At 52.0% G+C, this 24,879-nt stretch overlaps 2 protein-coding genes and 1 long non-coding RNA gene across 16 annotated transcripts; 1 reads left to right on the top strand and 2 right to left on the bottom strand.

Annotated features, from left to right (window-relative positions):
* Positions 1–486: 486 nt before the first annotated feature.
* On the bottom strand, positions 487–9,237 carry LOC121816380 (sialic acid-binding Ig-like lectin 13). 14 transcript variants are annotated; one of them, XM_060398846.1, is made up of 11 exons: positions 9,124–9,237; positions 7,447–7,550; positions 7,228–7,281; positions 6,654–6,825; positions 6,308–6,369; positions 5,803–6,106; positions 5,555–5,602; positions 2,130–2,387; positions 1,806–1,899; positions 1,432–1,513; positions 487–1,140 (listed from the first exon to the last, which is right to left on the bottom strand). In XM_060398846.1, the coding sequence occupies exons 2-11, from the start codon at positions 7,484–7,486 to the stop codon at positions 1,046–1,048; spliced, it is 1,209 nt and encodes a 402-aa protein (XP_060254829.1). In that variant the 5' UTR covers positions 7,487–7,550; positions 9,124–9,237; the 3' UTR covers positions 487–1,045. The 14 variants fall into 14 exon arrangements, 12 of the variants coding, with proteins under 12 accessions (XP_060254829.1, XP_042086974.1, XP_060254827.1 ...); XM_042231040.2 differs by lacking the exons at positions 7,228–7,281; positions 7,447–7,550; positions 9,124–9,237 and having other exon boundaries at positions 487–1,113; positions 2,130–2,351; positions 5,828–6,106; positions 6,308–6,802; XM_060398844.1 differs by lacking the exons at positions 7,228–7,281; positions 7,447–7,550; positions 9,124–9,237 and having other exon boundaries at positions 487–1,113; positions 5,828–6,106; positions 6,308–6,802.
* On the bottom strand, positions 8,918–19,111 carry LOC101123403 (sialic acid-binding Ig-like lectin 6). The gene is made up of 8 exons (XM_027977957.3): positions 19,002–19,111; positions 18,514–18,873; positions 18,103–18,381; positions 17,872–17,919; positions 16,501–16,758; positions 14,660–14,753; positions 14,237–14,312; positions 8,918–10,804 (listed from the first exon to the last, which is right to left on the bottom strand). The coding sequence occupies exons 1-8, from the start codon at positions 19,045–19,047 to the stop codon at positions 10,625–10,627; spliced, it is 1,341 nt and encodes a 446-aa protein (XP_027833758.2). The 5' UTR covers positions 19,048–19,111; the 3' UTR covers positions 8,918–10,624.
* Positions 18,097–22,576, top strand: LOC132657779 (uncharacterized). The gene is made up of 2 exons (XR_009596390.1): positions 18,097–18,167; positions 21,474–22,576. It is a non-coding gene; the product is annotated as an uncharacterized LOC132657779 (long non-coding RNA).
* Positions 22,577–24,879: the final 2,303 nt, after the last annotated feature.

Genomic DNA, 24,879 nt, shown 5'->3' on the forward strand with positions numbered 1-24,879 from the left:
CACAATAGATCCAAATATACGCTCCCTGTCTACATGACCTCCCTGGGCCATCGCAGCATCACTTCCTGCCTGGGGTGCCCAGCACTCTTGCCACAACTCTTTCTTGCTGCCCTGGATCTTTCTGGGGTATCCTGGTGGTTCTGAAACTAAAGAATCCACCTGCAATGCAGGAGACCTGGGTTCACTCCCTGGGTGGGGAAGATCCCCTGGAGAAGGGAGCGGCAACCCCCTCCAGTATTCTTGCCTGGTAATTCCTTATGGACAGAGGAGTGTGGCTGGCTACAGTCCATGGGGTCACAAAGAGCTGGACATGAATGAGAGGCTAACACTTTAGGGCTGATTCTGTTGTAACAGCCATTGGGATTCTGCTCCTTTCCTTGTGTGATGTTCCTCTAAACATGTCAGCAGCTGATGTGGTCTAATTTTATTTTTAATATATTTTTTAAAATTCAGGTCCACATAATGACAGCACCATGATGACAGAAGTGCTCCTCATTCCCTTTATTTCTGTAAAATATTCATAGAATAAAAATTATTTTTAAGACTGCATAGGGGACACTTTGGGGAATCCCAGGTGGCTCAGTGGTAAAGAATCTGCCTGCCAAGCAGGAGAGTTGGGTTGGGTCTCTGGGTCAGGAAGATCCCTTGGAGGAGGGCATGGCAACTCACTGCAGTGGACAGAGGAGCCTGGCGGGCTACATTCCATGGCATTGAAGAAAATGGACATGACTCAGCAATTAAACAACATGTTACACCTGAGTGGCAGTAAGTACATCACCATGTTAGTGCAACCATCACCATTGTTTCCAGAATGCTTTCATCATCCCAAACAGAAACTCTGGGTGGAGAGTCAGCAGGGGAGAGCCCGCCAGGACTTTGAATCCAGCCCGTGGTGTGGGCCCCTCCGTCCCCTGCCCCCTGCGTGGGGAGGAAACAGCTGCTCCGACTGTGCGGGAAGTGGACGGGAAGCGTCTCTGGCGAGTCCTCTGACCCGAGGGCCGTGTTTCCCAGCGAGAGGAAGCAGGAGATGCTTGGGTTCAGTGACTCAGGGAAGAGATGAGGCTGCTGGAAGGACCAGGGTCACGACGGGGAGGAGACGGGCTTCAAGATGAGCTGTGCTTAGGAGGAAGGTCGGGGAGCCTTCAGTGATTTGTTGGATCCGTAGAAGGGGGCAGGGATTAAAGGCGGGCAATTTCGCCTAGCACCCTCCCCCGCCTTGCCTCTCACCCCGCCCCCCTCACCCCCCTTGCGCCCCATCCCCTTCTGGCCTTCAGATGGGGGCTCTCATCAACGGGACAATAAACCCAGTAGAGCAACGGGTTTGAGGAAGAAAATAGCAGCTGAGTTTTGGCCGCCCCGAGTGTAGCAATCCCAGGAGCCATCCCAGTGGAGGTGTGCACTGGGATGTTGGTGAGGTGCCCCATCACTCACCTGAGGGGTTAAAGACGGGGTTTCCTTTGCCTCTGACACGCCCCCTGCCGGCCTGGCTGACTTCCTTGTGCAGCGCCTCACTCTGCAGGGCAGACCAGGCTCTTGAGTCTTTTCAGATTGGGATTCAACGGGGATTGGACTCACCCACCCCCCGCCCCAGCCGTGGTTCAGGGACAGGAGGGGTGGGACAGGGCGGTTGGCCCCACAGACCTCCTGGAGCACAGCAGGGACCTCCATCCCTGACAGTGGGCTGGGGCGGGGGGGCGGTGCGGTGAAGCCGGTCCCCAAGCGGAATCCTCAGGTGCCCCTGCCCACCCTCCTTCCCTTCAGCCTCCTGCCCTCCCCTCAGCCTCCTCTCCCGGGGCAGTGCTCACAGGAGGCCCAGGAGACAGAGGAGGAGGAGCAGAGTCTTGACAGCCGCTTCCCAGGTGGCTACCAGGACCGCCTTTGCCGGGCGCGCTGACCGCCCTGCGGGAGAGCGGACGAGGCCGCGTCACCCGCTGGTCCTCAGCCTCGTCCTCCCGCTCCCAGGTGGACTGCGGTCCCTGGCCTTCCAGGCTCCCCCCACTCACCGGATGGAGGACCCCACGTGCCCGCCTCCCCCCACCCCGCCATCTGCCCGCCCAGCAGCTGTCGTCGGGGGCACTCAGGGCCTGCAGGTGGGTGTGGGCCTCCGCAGGCCGCCCCCGGACACTCACTCTGCAGCGAGAGCCTCAGGGAGACGTGCTGGGAGCCCAGGGCGTGCTGAGCGCGGCAGGTGAACTCCCCTTCGTCTCCCACGAGCACCCGTGGCAGCTCCAGCACCTCCGGGTGGCTGGGCGGCGAGGCGCGGAGGGTCAGGCTCCCCCGGGCCCAGCTGATCCTGGCGGGGGGGTTGCTGTCGACGACGCAGACCAGGCGCAGGGACTGGCCCTCCGAGACTGAAAGAGAGGATCCGTTTTCCTGGGCTATGGATGCTAGAGGAAAGGAGACCGAGGGTCAGAGAGACCCAGAGACTGGGAGGAAGAGGAAGATACACTTGGAAGAGGGCTGAGAGGGAGCGGCCCACAGACACTGACTGGGAGAACCACAGACTCTGTGAGAGGGATCCAGAGAGACAGAGTGAGCGTGGTCCCTCAGCACTGCTGTGTGCTCAGTCCGTGCCAATGGGCTCTGCCTGGTGGATCCAGTCCCCACGAAGCAAACAGGGAGGCTCTTGACCTACACAGGACACCTAAGTGCTGTCAGCCCTGCTGTTAATTCCACATGCCCTTCGTTTAGAACCCACATGGACCCTGAAAACTTTTGTCCCTTATTCATGGTTTCACTTGACACCAATTTACTGATTTAACAAGCTGTCTCCAAGGAGGCTCAGGCTTCCCTGGTGGCTCAGTGGTAAAGAACCTGCCTGCCAGTGCTGGAGATTTGAGTTCAATCCTTGGGTTGGGAAGATCTCCTGGAGGAGGAAATGGCAACCCACTCAAGTATTCTTTCCTGGAGAATCCCATGAACAGTGGAGCCTGATGGGCTAAAGTCCATGGGGTCACAAAAGAGTTAAGACATGACTTAGTGATAGCAACTAGACAAGGATGCTCACTCTTAGAAACAGCCTGGTGAGGAACTCGGGCCCAGGAACAGGGCCTCACAACACCACATATTACTTATGGTGGCAGTGACTCTGGGCGGCAAGAGCCCCTGTGTATGGTAATGTGAATGCTACTGTCAGGTCCAGGAGGGCATCCTGCAGAAGGCAACATCGGCAGTCAAGTGTAAAAAGGAAAGCAAGGATGGCGAGATGATGATGAAGGGTTGGAAGGGCATTAAGGGAAGGAGGAACAGAGCTTGCAGAGATGACCAAGCCCTGTGCATATCGGGAAAAAGCACACAGACTTGCAAGTCTGGAGGGAAGGGGTTGGGGTGGGTGTGGGGGGCCTTCAGAAATGGGGCCACAGGACAAACAGTGGCATTTGTTTTTTTAAACTCAAAGTGGGAGAAGCAAATGTGATTGATAAATGTAGCTGTGGGTATGCATACATGCTAAGTCACTTCAGTCATGTCCAACTCTTTGCAACTCTATGGATTAGCCAACCAGGTTCCTCTGTCCATGGGATTCTCCAGGCAAGAATACCAGAGTGGGTTGCCATACTCTCCTCCAGGAGTCTTCCCAATCCAGGGATTGAACCCAGGTCAATGATTCCTTACCATTGAGCCACAGGCAGATTCCTTACCATCTGAGCCACCAGGGAAGCCCAAGAATACTGGAATGGGTAGCCTATCCGTCTAAGCACTGTAAAAATCACTGTGTATGTATGCTCAGTTGCTCAGTCATATTTGACTCTTTGCGACCCCATGGACTGTAGTCCACCAGGTTCCTCTGTCCATGGAGATTCTCTAGGCAGGAATACTGGAGTGGATTGGCATTCCCTTCTCCAGGGCATCTTCCTAACCCAGGGATCGAACCCAGGTCTTCCACATTGCAGGTGGACTCTTTACCATCTGAGCCACCAGAGAAGCCCACTATATTCAATATCCCGTGATAAAGCATAATGGAAAGAATATAAAAGAATATTACAATAGTTACAAGATTACTCGTGCAGTGTTTCAGTTAGTAAAATAAAACGAACACCACAATTTCCCACAGGAAAATTGTGGATTTTAGATAGATGCACAGGGATTCAGAATTCATCCATGCACTGGAGTACTCCACAGTCCTGAAGAAGAATAGGGATGTCTGAACTACTGCTATCAAAGGATGCCTAAGATGCTTTAGGCAAGCAAACCAAAGCTCAGAGCAGCTCATGGACACAGGTAACTTCCCACAAGGGGACTGGGCGTCTGAGGACAGACTCTGCTGAACATTTTGAATTTTTGATCCTGTGAAATACATATGACAAGCCTAGACAGCATATTAAAAAGCAGAGACATCACTTTGCCGACAAAGGTCCATATAGTCAAAGCTATGGTGTCTCCACTAGTCACGTACAGATGTGAGAGTTGGACCATAAAGAAGGCTGAGCACTGAAGAATTGATGCTTTCGAACTGTGGTGCTAGAGAAGACTCTTGAGAATCCTGTAGACTGCAAGGAGATCAAACCAGTCAATCCTAAAGGAAACCAACACTGAGTATTCATTGGAAGGACTGATGCTGAAGCTGAAGCTCCAATACTTTTGCCACCTGATGCAAAGAGCTGACTCAATAGAAAAGACCTGGGAATGACTGAAGGCAGGAGGAGAAGGGGGCGACAGAGGATGAGATGGTTGGATGGCATCACTGACTCAAGAGACATGAGTTTGCAAAAACTCCAAGAGATAGTGAAGGACAGGGAAGCCTGGCGTGCTGCAGTTCATGGGGTTGCAAAGAGTTGGACATGACTGAGTGACTGAACAACAATACATAACCTGTCAAAATAGATGTAAATTACAAACTATTGGGAGAGCACTTCCCTGGTGGTCCAGCAGTAAAGAATCCACCTGCCAATGCAGGAAACATAAGTTTGATACCTGGTCCAGGAGGATCCCACATGCTGCAGGGCAACTAAGCCCATGTGCTACAACTACTGAGCCTGTGCTCTAGAGCCCGGGAGCTGCAACTACTGAGCCCACGCACTGCAACTACTGCAGCCTGAACACCTAGAATCCGTGCTCTGCAACAAGAGAAGCCACCGCAGTGAGAACCCCTACACCGAAAGCAGAGAGTAGCCCCTGCTTGACACAACTAGAGAAAAGCCTGTGCAGCAACGAAGACCCAGCGCAGCGAAAAATAAAATTTTAAATGTAAAACTATTTAAATAAAAAATGTTTTTAAATGTAAAACTATTGGGAGAAAATAAAGAGCAGAGCTGGAGGAGTCAGGTCGTGGGTGGTGAGACGCTTTGAGGGGTGGGCTCTGCCCTGTGGATGTCGCCCTGCTCTTGGGGAGCAGAGGAGGAAGTGGACAAGTCCCAGGGGAGTGAGGGGAGGTGGGGACAGCTGGGCATAGTGGCCACGGGGGCAGAAGAGGGGCAGGGACCACTGGGTTCACCCACTAGGAGGCTCTGGTCACTGGGGTGGGTCCAGAGTGAGGCAGGGACCAGCAGAGAGCAACCCAGCCCTGAGCCGGAAGCAGCCTCGCTCCCAACAGCCCAGGAGGGGACCTCCTTCCTACCTGTGTTGTTTCCTTGGAAGACAGTCACAGTCAAGTTCTGTGGAGGGTCTGGGACAGAGAGACATGGCGGATCCACGTCACTGGTGAGGCCTTGGTGGACCTGGGCCCAGTGTCCCCAGGAGCTGCAGAAATGGGGAAAGGGTGGGGGGGCGGGCATCCTCCTACCCCCCTCCCAGCCTGGATTCCAGAACCCGGTGTCTGAGGCCCTGGTGCCCCCTTCCCCTCTGCCCTTTGACCCCATCAGAGACCCGGGTGTCCTGGCCCAGCTCTCACAGGACACGTTGAGGCGGACGACCCTCGCTGTGGTCACTTCAGCTCCAGGCAAGGTCACCTGACAGGTGAGCTTGGTGCCGTGGTCCTGGGGTCGTGGAGTCAGGGTGAGCACCGATGAGAGACTTGTCGTGAGAACCTGGGAAGAGACGGTGGCCCCCTTCCAGGAGAAGATGGGGGGCGTGCCCCGCTCACAGGCCCAGGGCACAGAGCAGGTCAGGTTCCCGGGGCGGCCAGACACCAAGGTCCCCGAAATGAGGATGTCAGGTGTGTGGGTGAGGGCTGATGAGAGGAGGGGGGAGACAGGGGATCAGGAGGAGGGTTTGGGGTGTGGCCCCAGAGAAGCCTCAGACTTCGGTCCAGTCTCTCCCCCTGGGCTGCCACTTTACCCCAGATGCCCTCCCAGGAGGAGCTCCCATCCCAGCCCTGCCCTGGAACCCTCCCTGGGACCTCTCCTGGACCTCCCCCCACAGCCCACCTTACCTGTCACATGCAAGGAGAGCTGGTTAGACATAAAATTGTTTTTCACATTTCCTCGTTCCATCCTAAAAAAGTATGAGCCATTGTCCCTCCTCTTGGCGTCTCTGATCTCCAAGGCGCAGTTGTAGGCCCGGGTGTCCCCGAGGAGATGGAATCGTCCCTGGGTCTCCTCCTGCACTTCTGTGTCTGGGTTGTTTGTGGCCACAGGAGCATCCTTGGATGTCGCCGCCCCTTCCCGAAACCAGTAGCCCAGAGTTGAGGTAAAAATGGCCCAGACATCCCAGGGGTAGGAGAAGGAGCAGGGCACGAGGACACACAGGCCCTCCTCCACCGTCACCAGCTCCGGCACCTGCAGCTTGTAGTTCTCCTCAGGCCCCATCTGGCCCTCGGCTCCCTCCCTCCGCCAGAGCAGGGCCACCAGCAGCGGCAGTAGCAGCATGTCTGTAGTGGGCAGTGGCAGATTCCCCCAGGGCAAGCCTCTTTCTTAAGGTTCATTTTGCAGGAAATGGAAGTTGCGAAATCTAGAGGAGGCACCAGCAGGAAGACGAGGGTGAGGTCAGAAGGAACCTCTGTCAGAGGAGGAACTTCACACCAGAGAACGCTGGCAGCGGAAGAGCCCTGAGGGATCCAACACCCACCCACCACCTCACGTCCACTCCTGGGGACGCTGGGCCAAGGAAAGCGAGAGACTTGCACAGATTCACACCCCAAGTTGGGCCAGAGCCCCGCCTCCCGCCTCCCTGTCAATGCCCTTCCCCTCGGGGATCATTTTCTGAAAAGCCACAGAGAGTCCCTTCTGGCCAGACCCCCTGAGTCACAGCTTGTGGGTGTTTGTGAAGATCGGTCCAGCCAGGGTGGGACCTAAGGACATGGGAGGTGGGGGCGAGGAGGTCAACTGCGTATCCTCCCTCAGTGTCACACACCCTTGAGGCACCGTCCAGTGGAGAGCCAGTAAGTGTCCCAGCGTTTGGAGCTCCCTGTGAAGAGGAATTGTAATTCTGTGAATATTTGTTTTATGGATTTTGAGGCTTCATTTGTAGATGCATACATGTTTAAAATTTTATATTTGAGGGGGAGAGTGAATTAAACCTTTGCTCTTCACGACGTGCTCCTTCTTAATGCCTTTGGCATCGAAAACTCACCCAAGGAATTCCTTGGTGGTCCAGTGGTTAGGACTATCATTGCCCAGGACTAGGGTTCAATCCCTGGTTGGGAAACTAAGATCCCTGCAAGCTGCACAGCATGGCTAAAACAAAACAAACAAATGAACGTCAACAGCAAAAAACCTTCTCCATCTTATGTTAGGATAACGACGTCAGCTTTTCATGCTTAGTACTTGTACCATGTATCTTCTGACATCTCATTTCAAACTTTCTGAATCCTTAAGTTCTAGTAATGTTTCCTGTAAATATGGGGAGACAGATTTCCTTCATTTGTCCTGTCCTTCATTCCTCCAAAAGCACACGGATGTACTCTGCTTGCTCCTGAGAGGAGAGAGCAAGGTGAACTTGACACACCAAGACTTTCTCCTCACCCTCCAGCAGGGAGCTGGGCGGGGCATCAGGAGCCTGGAAAACTTGGAGTTGGCAGGAGGGGTGTGGCCAGGAGCCTCAGGGTGGGAGGTCACGAGAGATAAGTGGGATAGTGCGCTTAACCCAGCAGAGTGTCTAGAATATGGTGAGCCCTTGGAGGCGGCTGTGATTGTTTTTGTGGGTTGGGGTTGTCGGGTTACCACAGTTGCCCCCATGCCTCTGTGACTAGTTGCCACACAGCCCTTCCGCCTTTCCCCAGAGTTACTTCCTCTCACTGTTCCAGTACATGACAGGCTCTGCCCTGCCTCTCCGGCTTTGCTCGTGCAAACCCCTCTGCTGGGGGGCTTTGGTGCTCAGGACACATAGAATTAGGACTGCCAGGCTGGGAACCACCCACCAGTGGGAACCATCGGAATCTACTGGGCGAGAGTCTTGCTCCTGAATACGGGCAAGAACGTTCCTCTTGTGTAGCTGGTGGGTGTGGAGGAAGCGGTGGGAAAGTAGGACAGGCACTGGAGAGGAGGCCCATTAAATGGGTTTATTGTCGGTTTCCATAATGTCTTAGGACATTCCCATTGCTTGCTTTCTTTATTTTTCTGAAACAGGTTGCTTTGTCTTCTCTTGAGTTTATAATGCACAATCCTTTCCTTAGATACAGAGTCTTTTTATCCCCTCTGCCATTTTCCAAGATCCTTCTCTATTCCCTTCTCCCCAAGCCAACTGTACTCCTTTCTCCATGAACTGCTCCTCTTAAATACAATGCAAAGAGTGAAAATAGAATTTAATCCTCAGGAAACTATGCTTGGTATGAAGAACACATAAAGCATTCCTCTTCGAAGTATCTGTGGTCCCCTCTCTAGGGCCTGGGACTTTGTAATACTGAGGGTACCTACGAATGAGAGGATTGTGTAAAATCGTGTTAAGCTCCTTCCCAGCTCTAATGACCTACGATGCAATGTATTCCATGTACATTTTAGAATCCAGCTCATCGAGTTCTACCAGAGCTCTCACTCAGAATTTGAGATTGCATTGAATTTATCCATCTGATCGCCTAACAATATTGAGTCTTCCAATCCATGAACATGGTACATAGCTCCATTTATTTAGGTCTTCTTTCATTTCTTTAAGCAATATTTTAATGTGCTCCATATACAGGACTTACATACATTTCAATTCATTTCACATTTCATGTAACTGTAAACGGCATCTTTAAAAAAATATTCAATTTCTAATTGCCTTTGGCCAATACATAGAATTACAAAGGAACTTTGCAATTTGAATAAGTACCTTAACACCTGGCTGAACTCTATCCGGGCTTCCCAGGTGGCTCAGTGGCAAAGAATCTGCCTGCCAATGCAGAAGACGCAGGTTTGATCCCTGGGTTGGTAAGATCCCCTGGAGAAGGAAATGGCACCCCACTCCAGTACTCTTGCCTGGGAAATCCCATGGACAGAGGAGCCTGGCAGGCTACAGTCCATTAGGACACAAACGAGTCAGACACGACTAAGAAACTAAACAGAAACAAACTCTATGCTTGGTGTTAGCAGTTTCTTGGCAGATAATCTTAGAATTTCTAGGCACACAATTATTACATCATCTGTGAATAAAGACTGTTTTAGTTCTTTTATGAATCGGATAATTCTTATTTCTGCTTCTTGCATTTATTGCACTGGAGAGAATCTACAATATATTGCTTAATAGAAGTGGTAAGAGCAGCCATCATTGCCTGATTTCCAGTTCTGTGACTTCTGGGACTGGCCCCTCCAAGCCTTAGGAGAAGTTGTCAGCAAAAAAATTATGTGTTCTGAGTCCACAAAAACTTTGTGTCAGGATCTTCATTGCCTGTTTTCTGTGTATACTTTCACTGCTCTTTCACAACAGTCTAGCTAGACAGGAATGGTGTCCCTGCTCACAGAACAGTCAAGTGAGGCACAGAGAGACAAAGTGACTCATTTGATGAGTGACACAAATGAATGTGAACTCAGTTCTTTTGGTCACAGCCCTCCACTCCTGGGCAGCAGATTGAACAAAGGTCCGTCTAGTCAAAGCTGTGGTTTTCCCAGCAGTCATGTACGGATGTAACAATTGGACCATAAAGAAGGCAGAGCACCAAAGAATGAATGCTTTTGAACTGTGGTGCTGGAGAAGACTCTTGAGAGTCCCTTGGACTGCAAGGAGATCAAATCAGTTCATCCTAAAGGAAATCAACCCTGAATATTCATTGGAAGGACTGATGCTGAAGCTGAAGCTCCAATACTTTGGCCACTTGATGCGAAGAACTGACTCATTGGGAAAGATCTTGATGCTGGGAAAGATTGAGGGCAGGAGGAGAAGGGGGTGACACAGAATGAGATGGTTGGATGGCATCAACGACTCAATGGACATGAGTTTGAGCAAGCTCAAGAAGATAGTTAGGGAAGATAGCGAGGGAAGCCTGATGTGTTGCAGTTCACGAAATTGCAAAGAGTTGGACACGATTTTAGCAGCTGACCAACAACAACTTTTAGTCACAAGTCCTATGGTCTTCCACCCATACCAGGGGATTCTGACCACCGCCAAGAAGGCCATTTGTTTTTAAATGATTGGAGACTGAGTGTTACAGGCTGAAAACTCTTGTCCTTATAAGAAGAATGAATTAGGACACAGAAACACACAGAGGGGAGGCCGTATGAGGACATGGGGGGAAGACAACTATCTCCAAGCCAAGGAGAGAGGGCTCGGAGGGAACCAAGCCTGCCGACACCTTGACCTCAGACTTTCAGGCTCCAGACCACGAGAAAAGAATTCCTCACTTGTGTATCTTGATCTCTGAGTACTCAGTGTGAGAGCCTTCCTGTTCCTGAGGCTTCGGCTTGTGAAATCGGAGGAAAGCATAGTGAGGCTCTTGTTCATTTCTTGAGATGGGGCCAGCCCCATCGGGGCTGGGGTGGTCTGCAGCGGTGTCTGTCCAGAACTGGGGCTGGCGTTCCTGAGAGGAAGGAGGAGAAAGGATTCAGATCCAGGCAACAGGGTCTGGGAGAACTATGGAGTCAAAGACGATGGAATGGAATTGGAACTGATGGAACTTTTATCATTTGCCCATTCATTTGTTCAAACATAGTTAATTCAGATTGACCAGCCCTTCGTGAGTGTTTACATGAACCACGTTATATTGTTTAAAAATGCTAGGAGAGAATACTATTGTCATATGTGTCTTAGAAATAGTAAAACTAAGGCTAAGAGAGATTATACACATTGTTTTCCTGAAGACACACCTCTATAGATGCACCCCTGAGCCAGGACTTGAAACCAGTTCTTTCCAGCTAGGGTGCTGTGCTTTGTTCAGGCTGTGTGTGTAGGAAGCGCTGTGTGCGGAGTGATGGAAAAAGGAGACATAGTCGCTCAGATTATGCAGTGTGTTGTTTTATGTGTGTTTTTTTTTTCTTTTGAGGGGGTGGTTTTGTTTGTTTTTGCCACACCACACAGCTTGTGAAATCTTAGTTCCTTGACCAAGGATCAAATGGATGCCCCGTGCCATGAAAGCTTGGAGTCTTAAGCATTGGACCGCAGGGAAATCAGGGAAATCCTGCTTATGGTTTTCTAGGCGAGGCAGTTAATAGACAAATACATTTCAAGGTCTAAATTTGATAGGAGATATTTTGAAACGTAAAGCAAGGGTGGGGGTGGGCAGGTTCTAGAAGACAGAGTAGAGATCAGATCCTGCAATAAAAATGGCAACCAGATCCCCTCACTCATATCTGCTCCCCGCCTGCAACACCCTCAGGCTATAGGAGCATGAACTAGAAACCCTCGAACAGCAGCAAAGAGAGGCAGACAAATCATCCTCAGATTAGGAGAAAATGGTTGCTGTTGTTGTTTAGTCACTAAGTCATGATTCTTTTGTGACCCTGTGAACTGTAGCCTGCCAGGCTCCTCTGTCCATGGGATTTCCCAGGCAAGAATAGCAGAGTGGATTGCCCTTTCCTCTTCCAGGGGATCTTCCTGACCCAGGGATTGAACCTGCATCTCCTGCCCTGGCAGGCAGATTCTTTACCACTGAGCCACCTGGGAAAGTGAGAGTTGCTCAGTTGTGTCCAACTCTTTACGACCCCATGGACTATAATCCATGGAATTCTCCAGGCTGGAATACCGGAGTAGGTAGCAGTTCCCTTCTCCAGGGGATCTTCCCAAACTGGGGACCGAACCTGGGTCTCCCACATTGCAGGTGGATTTTTTACCAGCTAAGCCACCTGGGAAGTCTGAGAAAATTGTTATTTTACTTTATTTTTTTGGCCATGCCACCCGGCTTGCAGGATCTGAGTTCCCCTGACCAGGGGTCAAACCCAGCCCCGCCCCCTGCAGTGAAAGTGCCAAATCCTAACCACTGGACCACCAGGGAATTCCCATGAAAATGGCTATTTTAGAAGATAGGGAGAAGGCTGCCCATATTAAGGAAAAGCAAGGTGAAAATGAGTAAGTTAATAGTTTAAATCTACTATAGCCAAAACACAGAAAGGAAAAAAATGTGTCTGTTAATAACTGTGACTGAAGTATCTGTATACAGATGAACCTCACCAATCAAAAGATAGAGACAACGACTTTTATTAGCAAATGAAATTTAACTACATAGTTAATGCATGATTTGCTCCAGGAATATTGGAATCACCTACTGTGAGTTACGAGCTAGGCGTTCCTCTAGGTGTTGGGAAGACAACAGGGAATAAAGTAATAACAACAGCAACAAACTGCCTTTGGGACTTATTAGAGGAGGGAAAGGTTCTGATTGGTTATCAGGAGAACTTGCTTCATACACACCAGAGACTCTTCTAATCATGCCTCATAACTACTCTGCTCTTCCCTGGTGGCTCAGATGGTATAGAATCTGCAGGCAGTGAGGGAGACCTGGGTTTGATTCCTGGGTCAGGAAGATCCCCTGGAAAAGGGAATGGCTACCCGCTCCAGTATTCTTGCCTTGTTACAATAAGTTTTAACCACTGGACCACCAGGGAAGTCCCAATATTAATAATATTCCCATGTCACAGGAAATAAATAGAGGTCAGAAAGAGGACATCATTTGTCCAAGGTCACACAGCTTATAAATAAGATAGGATTTGAATGCAAGCAGTCCAGCTCCAGAGTACATGTTTTGAACCATGATGCTATACTGACTCAATGAGATACTCATTAAAAAAAAGATAAAAAGAAGGTTACTGAAAATTTGAAAGTAAATAACAGAAAAGATATCTCATGATTTCTGACAAGATAGGGATTGAACACACACTAAGGATTCCATTACCCAAGATTAACCAAGAAGAAACTGCAGGGGGAAATATGTAAACTAAATTTAAAACCTGATTTTCTGTCTTCTTGTTCTGCCAGTTCCTGAGAGAGGAGTTTTGAGATAATCAGCCCTAACTGTGGATGTGCCTATTTCTCCCTGCAACTCTATCTGCATTCACTGATTTATTTTGAGAGACAATGCTCCATTATTGAGGGCATCCACACGTAGGATTTTACATCTTTTAATAAATCACTAGAGGCCATATAGAGAGAGTGAGCATTATGTGATTCCATTTATATGACACTCGAGAATGGACAAAATCAATCAATAATCATAGAAATCAGTGACTGTTGGAAAGGGGTGGGGGTTGAATGAGAAGGGGAATAAAAGAACTGGGGGCCCTGATGGAAATGTTCCCTATCTTGACTGGGAACATGGTTACAAGATGTATTCGTCTGTCAAAGTTTGTATAACTTCATACTTAAATGGTGTAAATACCTCTATATGGGCTTCCCTGGTGACTCAATGGTAAAGAATCTGCCTGCCACTGCAGGAGACATGGGTTCGATCCCTGGGTGGGGAAGATCCTCTGGAAAGGGAAATGGCAACCCACTCCAGTATTCTTGCCTGGAGAATCCTATGGACAGAGGAGCCTGGCGAGCTATGGTCCATGGGGTCGCAAAAGAGTCAGACACAAGTTCGTGACTACACGACAATGTCTCATTAAAATTGAAAGTAAATAACAGGGTGGTAGATTTGAAAGATACCCATCAGGAGTGATGCACTGTGGCGCTGGGGTACATCAGGCTGTCTAGCTACTTCCTATCTTCAGTGAGTCTGACATAGGCTAGGTTTGGGCCAATTCTCTTCCCCATAATCAACGTGAGAAGAAAAGGCTAAAGCTCTAGGAGAATATGATAATCTGACATACCAAGCAAAATACCCCCCAACCAACCAACTAAACTGCCTACATATTTCATCAGAAGCAGCAGTGCTAGAGTAGTTGAATCAGTAGTTTTAAACAACCCCACGTGGAATTCCAGGGAGTGCTGGATGTTAATAGGGAAATGCCAAGGGCTCGGACCAGGGATACCACCCACAAGGGATAAACTGAATGGGACCGCCTGCCCCATTACTCACCCTGGAGCCTGAGCCCACGGCCTGGTTCATATCATCCATGCTTTGCACTGGCTGGGTCTTTCTGCGGGTCTTCACTCTAAAGGAACAGCCCCGGGCGTTTCAGCCTGCTAATTTGGGTCATGGGGTAGGCAGACCATCCCCTCCTCCCTACGAAGAGCACGGAATGAGGGAGGAGGTGGCAGTGGATCCAGTGTCCAGGTGCTGCCACGTGGACAACCCAAGAGCTGGACTAGGGCTGGGGAAGAAACCTCCAGGCTTGGTCCAGTTGCTTACGGGCTGATTCACGCCATCACTCAGCTTTCATTCTCTGTCTCGGGGCTTTCCAACCAGTCCCTGGCCCTCCAGCTCCAGTTTTCTGAGATTCAGTGACCCTGAGCCCTTCCCACCCTGGGCTTCTCCCTCCACCATGGAGCCCCCTCTCACCTGAAGATGAGATACAGGCAGAGAGAAAGCAGGACTGTGATGCTAGCTCCCCCAACTGCTCCCAGGACCTCGCCAGCCCTGGGCTGTGGTTTACCTGTAGACAATTTGAATCTTGTTTAAACTCCAACCCCAATACATGGCATCTTCCCAACAGGCCACCCCTCTCTGTGTTGTTAGTGTACCCGCCTCGCCCTTGACTTCCCATCCAAGACTCAGTCACTGGACGTTTCCATTGCCCTGTAGACCCTGGGGCCAGCCCCTTCCCCTGGACTCAGGACTGAGAATCTTCCACCACCAGCCATGCCAGCTGGGGCCCTGGGGTGCCCCTCCTCCGAGCTCCATCCCTCTGGGGCCGTTCAGGTTGACTTGTGCTTCCTTCTCCCAAGTTCATATGTTGAATTCCCCTCACTCCTAGTCACTCAGAATGTCACCTTATTTGGAGAGGAGACCTTTACTGAAGTAGTCAAGTTAAAATGAAGGCCCAGCAGGGCCCCCTGGTGGCTCAGTGGGAAGCAGTGTGCCAGCCAATGTGGGATCGATCCCTGGTCCAGGAAGATCTCACATGCCTCAGAGCAGCTAAGCCCCTGCGCCACAACTACTAAGTCTGTCCTCTAGAGCCCGAGAGCTGTAACGACTGAAGCCCTTGCTCCCTAGAGCCCGTGCTCTGCAACAGGAGAAGCCACCTCAGCAAGCACCACAACTCAAGAGTAGCCCCTGCTCTCCACAATTAGAGAAAGCCCCCATAGCAACGAAGACCCAGCACAGCCAGAGATAAATTATTTAATTAAAAAACATGAGATCAGCAGGGGCTAATCCGATATGACTGATGTCCTAAAAAGGGGAAATTTGGACACAGACACAGGCAGGCAGAATAATGCCATGTAAACATGAAAGCGGGGGTGGGGAGGCTTCCCAGGTGGCGCTAATGAAAAAGAACCTGCCCCCCAATGCAGGAGACCCTCATCCAGGCAGAACCTGCCCTCCAGTGCAGGAGGGGTTCAGCAGCCACGGGGGTGCTGTGGGTTCGATCCCAGGGTCAGGAAGATTCCCCTGGAGGAGGGCATGGCAACCCATTCCAGTATTCTCGCCTGGAGAATCCGATGGACAGAGGAGCCTGGCGGGCTGCAGCCCATGGGGTCACAAGGAGTCGAACATGACTGAAGCGACTGAGCACTCACAGACACAAACACGAAAGCAGAGATGGGGGTGATGCTCCTACGAGCCAAGGAACACCAAAGGTTGCCAGCAAAACTTCCAGAAGTCGTGGGGGAGAGGCCTGGAACAAATCTCACAGCCTGCGATGAAATCAACCCTGCTGACACCTCGATCCCAGGCTTCCAGCCTCCAGAACTGGGAGGCGTATCTTTTTAAGCCCCCAGTTGGAGGTGCTTTGTTCTGGCTACCCTAGCAGACTCATATAAGGACCCAGGCTCCTCTTCTCTTGGGCATCACCCCTCGGCAGACCCCTGACCTGGCAGCAGCAGGACAGACCCGCTCCGGGCCCCGTGGACGTTCAGGGCCTCACAGCTGAGGCTCAGGCCGGAGCTGAGCCCCTCGCGGAGGCTCAGGGAGCTGTTGGCCCAGGGCCTGGCGGAGCTGGAGCGGACCTCGAGGGAGGCGTTACTGAAGTTCTCCTCCAGCAGCCCCTCGCCCAGCCGCCAGCGCAGGGAGGGGGCCGGCCAGGCTCGGGAGGAGCAGCTGCAGCGCAGACCCTCGTCCTCCTGGGAGCAGGAGGGGCCCAGCAGCTGCGGGGGGGCTGTGGGGAGAGATGGGAGGGATCAGGGGTGCCCCTCCCCTCCCTGGAACCCCAGCATCCTGTCCCCAGGGGACCCCACACTCACAGACCACGAAGAGGCTCAGGGAGATATTTTGGGAGCCCAGTGGGTTCTGAGCCCGGCAGGTGAACTCTCCTTCTTCTGCTGCCCCTACACAAGGCAGCTCCAGGACCCCGGTGCTCGAGATGGGGGTGGCCTCCAGGGGGGGAGACCCCCGGAACCAGCTCAGCTGTGCAGGGGGGTTGCTGTCAGCAACACAGAGCAGCTGCAGCGCCTGGCCCTCCTGGACGGGAAGGAAGGAGGTGTTCTGCAGAATCTTGAGGGCTTCGGGGGAAGAGAAGGGCAGAGACAAAGAGATGGGCTGGGCAAAGCTGGCACCTCTCTCCTCCTGCGATGTCCACACTAGCTCTGGGGAGAGGACTGGCAGAGTCTGAACCACAGGAATTCAGAAGAAGCCCCAGCAGTTTACCTGGAGCTGCCCAGACAGTACATCAGATGGGGCATAGAGGGCTCAGGACAAGGATGTGTGTGTTTGAGACGCTCAGTCACGTTCGACTCTTTGTGACCCCATGGACTGTAGCCCTCCAGGCTCCTCTGTCCATGGGATTCTCCAGGCAAGAATACTGGAGTGGGTTTCCATGCCCTCCTTCAGGGAATCTTCCTGACCCAGGGATCGAACCCGGGTCTCCCGTATTGTGGGCAGGTTCTTTACCATCTGAGCCACCAGGGAAGACCTGGTGGACAAGGATACAGTGAGCAAACGCAGTTATGGGACAAAGAAGAGAAAACAGAAGGCGGTAAAACATCAGAGAGGGATTTCCTTGGTGGTCCAGTGGTTAGGACTCCACACTTCCACTGCAGGGGACACGGGTTCGATCCCTGGTCAGGGAACTAAGATCCTGCATGGTGCATTGTGTGGCCAACTGCTGACCAGCTCCCCCCTGCTCCCCCCGCCAAAAAAAAAGTCAGAAAGCAAAAGGAATGTGACAGCTTCCTTTGAATTTAGCCAAAGAAAGCTGTGGGTGAGCTGAAGGTTAACTTCAGGGAGCTGAGCTTTCGGGATTCCACACCCCACCCCCCAGCTCTCCCGTGTCTGACCTCAATAGCTGGGCCCTCAAATATATTCCACTTAGTCCTCTGAGGGGACTTCCCAGGTGGGACTAGTGGTAAAGAATCCACTTGCTACCGCAGAAGACGCAGGAGTCGTGGGTTCGGTCCCTGGGTGGGGAAGATCCCCTGGAGGAGAAAATGGCAACCTACTCCAAGCATTCTTGCCTGGGAAATCTCATGGACAGAGGAGCCTGGTGGGCTACAGTCCATGGGGTCGCAAAGAGTCTATCAGGACTGAGCAGAAAGTCCTCTGAGGTCCAATGAAGCTCTGTCCTGGCAGAGACCTGGGTTCCATCCCCAGTCTGGAGGGAAGAGGTTTCTTCCTACCTGTCCTGTTTCCTTGAAAGATGCTGATGGCCACGTGCTGTGGAGCATCTGTGACGGAAGGATAAGCAGGATCAACACTCGTGGGGAGGGAGTGGGCGGGCCTTGGTGCCATGGAAACAACCAAGCGGGCGGCCCTTCCTGTTCAGCTGCAAGACCCGGATGTCAAGCCCCACCCCAGCTCCCCCTGCCCGCACACCCTCAGGCCCCCGGGCATCCTCACCCCTCACTCACAGGTGACATTGAGCAGGATGGTCCGCTCCGCCATCGCCCCGCTTGTGGGGAACTTCACCTGACAGGTGAGCCTGGTGCCGTGGTCCTGGGGCCGTGGGGTGAGGGTGAGCACCGACGAGAAGGGGGTCCTGGGGCCCAGGGAGCTGGGGGCAGCTGACGTCCAGGAGAAGATGGGGGGCGTGGCCCGCTCACAGGCCCAGGGCACAGAGCAGGTCAGGTTCCCCGGGCGGCCGGGCTCCAGGGCCCCCGGGCTGAGGACTTGGGGCTGGTGGGTGAGGGCTGGTGAGGACAGAGAGGATAGGGCGGGCCCCCTTGGCATCTTGTTAGCCTGCCCCGGGGTCTTGTCGTGGTGTCCCCACCCCAGCCCTGGTTTCCCATGCCCCTTTCTTTCCCTGAGTGCCCCTACCGTACCTGTCACGTTCAGAAAGAGCATCTTGTTTAGATATGGGAGTGTCCTGAAGTGTGTCTCGACTTGAAAGAAGTATGTCCCGCTGTCCTCTGCGTTGACATCCGTGATGCTCAGGCTGCAGTTTCTGGCCTGGGGCTCCCCGGGGATGGAGAATCGCCCCTGGGTCCCCTCATGCAGCTTCTCTTCTGGCTTGTTCGTGGCCACCGGGGGATCGCGTTTTGTATCTGCCCCTTCCCGGAACCAAAACATGTAGAACTTTCCAAAGGAAACCCAGGGGTGGGAAAATCTGCAGGGTACGAGGACACACAGGCCCTCCTGCACTGTCACAGTCTGCCGCAGTTCCAGGCGCTGAGCTAGGGGTACTAGGCAGAAGAAGAAAGTCAGCCTGGAGCTCCAGTGCCTCGCCCCAGTGTGTGTGTGTGTGTGTGTGTGTGTGTGTGTGTGTGTGTGTCGGGGCAGGGGAGTTCCCCGCACCCCTCAGCCCACTCACCTCCCCACAGTACTGGCAGCAGCAGCAGCAGCAGCAGCAGCCGCATCCCTTCCTGATGTCCCACGGGGCCTGCCTTCTGGATCCGCCTGATCCACCTTCTGGATCAGTCTGAAAGAGAAGGGCAAGCTGCAGATAAGGGGCGGGCAGAGGAAGCTCTGCCAGGAAGCTGTGCAAGCCCCTAAGAGGAAACTTCAGGCTTAGAGTCAGCTGTGGTTGGCCCCGCTGAGATCATTCTGCCATTTCTGCATATTGGAAGGTGACCCTGAGGAATCAGAGGAGGCGAGGGGCTTGCCCGAGTGAGGCAGCAAGGAAGGATGAGAGCCCCTGAGTCCTGCCTCCTGGGCTCCTGCCCTGTTTTCTACACTGGATAAGGGGGCTCCCCTATCTAGCTCCCCAAGAGTCATGGTCTGGGGAATCCTCGTGGAGGCGGCCTGTTAGGGATGGAACTGGAGATATCCTACATGAGCACCAGGGGCAGAAGAAGGTATAGATGAGGCAAGAGAAGCAACACATGCCTGTACTTCATTCATTCACAAACTAACAAAACAGGACAGATTTGGGGACTTCCCTGGTAGTCCAGTGGTTAAGAATCCACCTTGCAGCACAGGTTCGATCCCTGGTTGGGGAACTAAGATCCCACATGCCGTGAGGCAGCCAAGCCCACGTGCCACAACTACTGAAGCCTGTGCGCTCTGGAGCCTGCGTGCCACAACTAGAGAGAAGCCCGTGTACCACAACGAAAGAGCCTGTGCACCGCTACTAAGACCCAGCACGGCCAAAATGCGTTTTTTTTTCTTTAAAACAAAAAAGACAGGTTTGACTCAGTTCTCACCCTCGACTAACTCAAACAGTAGGGGAAGACAAACAAACCTGAGCTTTATTTAAGGGCAACGGGGAGCCACGGAAGGTTGTTGAGTAGAAGTGGGACAGAGTCATATAGGTATAACATGATCTCGCTGAAGCCAGTGTAGGGAACAGCTGGAAGGGAGAGGCTGGAGGCCAAGAGGAAGCTTCTGTGATTGGGAAGAAGAGAACCACACCTGCAGGGAGGTAGCAGCCTGTGGGATGGAGAAGGGATGCCACTGAAGACACTTTGAGGAAGTGAGATTTGAGGGGAGGTGTGGGGGGCCGGGGAGAGAGAGGCATTTAGAGTGCAACTGGGGGCTGGGGGATGAAAGTGCCACTGCCAAGAGCAGGATAAATGTGCAGTCTAGGCTGGGCAGACAGGGCTGAGAAGGTAGCAGAGCTGCCCCTGGAGGTCATAGACACATTCACCAAGCCGGGCAGAGGGCCCTGGGCGGGGCAGTGGGAACCCGAGCGCCTGCATGCCTGCACGCCCCCAATTAAGCTTAACTGTGGGGTGTAGGGAGAGCCGGTGGTGGTGACCGAGACGGCCTGGTCAGGAAGAGAACAGGTGGTTATTGGTGACCCACGTGAGAGTTTTGCCAGGGAGGGGAGAGAGGGAGCAGCAGCCAGACAGCAGGGAGCAGAGAGGTGAGGCGAGTGCAGGGTGAGGGTGGGGTGCGTGGAATCCCACTGACCGCCTTTAGCCCTCTCCCATTTAAGCTTGAAGACCCCACTTCTGCCCTAAGCAGTAGGAACCACCCCCTCCATCACTGCCCCAGAGGAGCGCCTCCTTCCTACCTGGGCCATTTCCTTGGATGGGGGCCAATAGCCCAGGCTCTTGGAGCATTTGGAATGGAGATAAGAAGGTATTTTCTCCTTCAATCATGGGGAGAGATGGTGACTTTAAGTCTGGCTGGATCTGCAGAAGGGTGGCAAGGCAAGAATGCTGGAGTGGGTGGCCATGCCCTCTTCCAGGGGATCTTCCTGACCCAGGGATCGAACCTGCATCTCTTACGTCTCCTGCGTGGTGGTGGGGGACTGTTGTGGTTTCTTCTCCCTTTTCAGGCCAGGCTTCTGGCCAAGCATCACGCCCTACAGGCACTGCGACTGGGCCCCTCCTCAGGGACCCAGGTGTCTTGACCAACACCGAGACGGTATGCTGAACCTGACTGGGGCCAGGAGCTCAGCCGAGTGGGAGAGACAGCCTGAGCTGCTAGCATCAGAGGGAGCTGCTTAAAGCAGTTGAGTCAAAATGAAAATAACAATTAAGCCTTTAATCACCTATTGTGATGATATAAGCAACAGTCTAAATGGAAAAGCAGTGACTCCCCCATGTTCCGGAATGGTTGCAGGGATGTTAAAGAAAAAAAATGTGATTCTAATTGTTAAGGGGAAAAAAATTATTCTTGGCACTTCTTTTTTTCACTTAAAAAAAAATTGGAGTATAGTTGTTTTACACTGCTGTCTCTTTCTGCTGTTCAGCAAAGCGAATCAACCATATGTATACATATGCCCCGTCTTTTTGAAATTCCCTTCCCATTTAGGTCACCACAGAGCAGAAAGTAGAGTTCCCTGTGCTGCACAATAAGTTCTCGGAAGTTACTTGTTTTATACACTGTTGTTTAGGTGCTCAATCACATCCGATTCTCTGCGGCCCCATGGGCCCCACCAGGCTCCTCTGTCCATGGGATTCTCCAGGCAAGAATACTGGAGTGGGTGGCCATGCCCTCCTCCAGGGGATCTTCCTGACCCAAGGATCGAACCTGCATCTCTTACGTCTCCTGCGTTGGCAGGCGGGTTCTTTACCGCTAGCTCCACCAGGGGACCTGACGCACTGTAGTATATATAGGTGAATCCCGATCTCCCAATTCACCCCGCCACCCACCCTTCGCCCCTTGGCAACCACACATTTTTTCCTTCCATTTGTGTCTCTGTTTCTGCTCATGACACTTAAGGAACCACGAAGCAGATTTCATTCAGGACCGTTGTCATAGGTTCAGGGACCCCTGCAGTGGGGGTTTGCTGCAGGGGAAAGAGACCAGGCTCAACTCTGACAATGATGAGGGATTTATTGCCAAAGAGGAGGGTGAGGGGTCAGCAGATGGGAAATGACTGAAAGAAAACATCGGGGGAAAGGGGGCTTCTGGCTAAACTGACCCACCAGGCTTCTTGCTGAAGGCAGGACAGGATGACCAGACAGCAGCTGGGGGCTGGAGGATGAGGAAGCCCATCAGATATGGAGGGTAAGGGATGTGGGTTACACTGACTTCCCTGGTGGTGCAGTGGGTAAGGATCCACCTGCCAGTGCTGGGGACACGTGCTTGTATCCTGGTCTTGGAAGATTACACGTGCTGCAGGGCAATGAAAGTCCGTGCACCACAGCTACTGAGCCTGGACTCTGGAGCCAGCGAGCCACAATTCCTGAAGCCCGCGTGCCTGGCGCCTGTGCTCCACAACAAGAGAAGCCACAGTGAAAGCTGGTGCACCGCAACAAGGAGTAAGCCCCGCTCTCTGCAAACAGAGGAAGCCTTCACGCAGTAATGAAGACCCAGCGCAACCAAAAATAAATTAATTTAAAAAAATATATATATATATATTTTAGGTATGGGGAGGGAGATGGGAGGGGGGTTCAGGATTGGGAACATGTGTACACCCGTGGCGGATTCATGTTGATGTATGGCAAAACCAATACAGTATTGTAAAGTAAAATAAAGTTAAATATATATATATATTTTTTTTTTTTTTTAAAAAAGAACTCGAAGAGCCGGGCTAGAGTTGAGCCAAGGGGAGAATCTTTGTTAAGGTGTCTGATGGGCCAGCACAGACATGAGGGTCATTTCATGTACCAGGGACCCAGAACAAAAAGCTGCGGCAGATCTATGGATCCTGGGTTGGGGCGTGGGGGTAGGCGTGGAAAAGTACCGAGTCCTGAATCAGAGTGGGGCAAGGTGTCTTCAAGTTTTCCTCCTCCTCCCCCCCCACCATTAGAAGGCCTCAGAAGAGGTGCCTGAAGACCTCTGCCCAAGGCTTCAGATAAACAGACCAAGAATGAAGTCCTCTGAGCTAGGAATGCAAAAATGTGAAGAGTAGGACAGGCCAGAGCAGTCTGAGTCCTTCACTGCAACTCCTTTCAGAGACTGCAGTGTGCAGACAGCATCCCCGTGAGGACAGCTGAAGAAAGCTTTCGCGTTTGCTTATGATCAGATGGGAAAAATCACCTGTAGGTTTGTAGCCATGAGCTGAATTCCTCAGATGGCTCTATGCATAGACCTTTCACCTCCTGTGGCTTTCCAGGTGGCTCAGTTGATAAGGAATCTGCCTGCAATGCAGGAGCCGTAGGAGATATCGGTTCGATCCCTGGGCCAGGAAGATCCCCTGGAGAAGGAAACAGCAACACACTCCAGTGTTCCTGCTTGGAAAATCCCATGGATAGAGGAGCTACCCCTGTGGGCTACATACAGTCCATGGGGTCGCGAAAGAGTTGAACACAACTTAGCAACTAAACAGCAACATCTATCACCTCCTAGGAAGGTCACCTGAAAACGTAGGGCTGGTGTCATGATCTCTTCTTTAAAATTTATGTATTTTTAATATTTTCACTGGGGTATAGTTCATTTACGATGTTGTATTAAGTTTCAGGTGTACAGCAAAGTGAATCAGTTGTATATATGTATGTTATATATAATGTGTATATCCTGGTGTCATGTTCTTGGGACCCGAGCATAAGGGTGAATAATAAGGAATGGGGAGCCTTGGGTCCCATGGAGGAGAGAAATACCTTCCTACTGGACTTTGAGCTGTTTAGACCCTAAGACAGTTGGGCTTCAGGTTAAAGGGATGTAGATTTTGGGATATTCTGGTATAAGGTGGAGAGAAGGAAAATATTCAGACCTCAAAAAGGAGATCCTGAGAGTCCACCTCAGCTTCCCCTGGGATCGTGAACACATCTCCCCACCTTTCAGATAAGAAGCACCTGTGTTCCTGTCTCTAGGGTCCTCTGCTGGGGATCCTTGACTGCTTGTCACATTCAGATATATAAGGAGTCGTGCATGCCTGCTCAGTCGCTTAGGTGTGTCTGACTCTTCTCGACCTTTGTAGCCCTTTAAAGTCCACTGTCCATGGGATTTCGCAGGCAAGAATACTGTTGTGGGTTGCCATTTCCTACCCAGAGATCAATCCCATGTCTCTTGCATTAGCTGGCAGATTCTTTGGCAGATTCTTTATCACCGGGCCACCTGGGAAGCCCCATATTGGGAGTCATTTTTCACATGATATTTCTCTACCTGAAAGTATTCTCAGTTTCCTGCATCTTGGCAAATCTAATGCTTAGAGAGCAACTGTGAGCCCCTAGGCCCCACAGAAGGTTGGACTGGCCCTGAAGAGTTTCTTCCAGATGTTGATGGGGATCTGTGGGTGGAAGGGGATTACAGTGTCTGCTGGACACCTCTGGGATCTGAAGGTGGATGTTGAGTGGGCTAAAATCAGTCCAGAAAACCCAAGGGTTGGAGTGAACAGGATGGGAAGCATGAGCCCTCCTTCACTACCCTCAGTGAAGGTCACACCTGCACCACCCTCCAGGGACCACTGCAGCAAACAGAGCCTCTGACTGCAGCCCCACCCGGAAGCCTCCTCCTCACATCTGCTGCCCTCCCAGCTGCAGCCACAGTGGCAGCAACATCTCTGGGCTCCAGAGGCTAATCTGGATTCACCTGACACCATCTGATTAGCCTCTCCTAGCTTAGAGGTGGGGGCGACCATGGGGTGGCAAGAGAGCTGGGACACTTCTTGGGTTCAAGTGTATGACTTCTGTATCAGTCTTCTCTCTTCAGCAGAAATACCCCTCTCTCCCTTGAGCCACCCGTGGGGAGGGGAAGTGAAAGCCGAGCTCTTCTCTTTTGGGGCCACAGCTGTCTTGTACCCTGAAACTCTAACTTTCACCCCCTGAAGACCAACTCCCACTTCCCTTAAGCGAGATGTGGAGTTTCGGGGTCTATTTTCCCCACATAGGTTTCTCGGAGCCTGGTTAGAACCT

The sequence above is a fragment of the Ovis aries genome, chromosome 14 (genome assembly GCF_016772045.2).
Source record: "Ovis aries strain OAR_USU_Benz2616 breed Rambouillet chromosome 14, ARS-UI_Ramb_v3.0, whole genome shotgun sequence".
Lineage (NCBI taxonomy): Eukaryota > Metazoa > Chordata > Mammalia > Artiodactyla > Bovidae > Ovis > Ovis aries.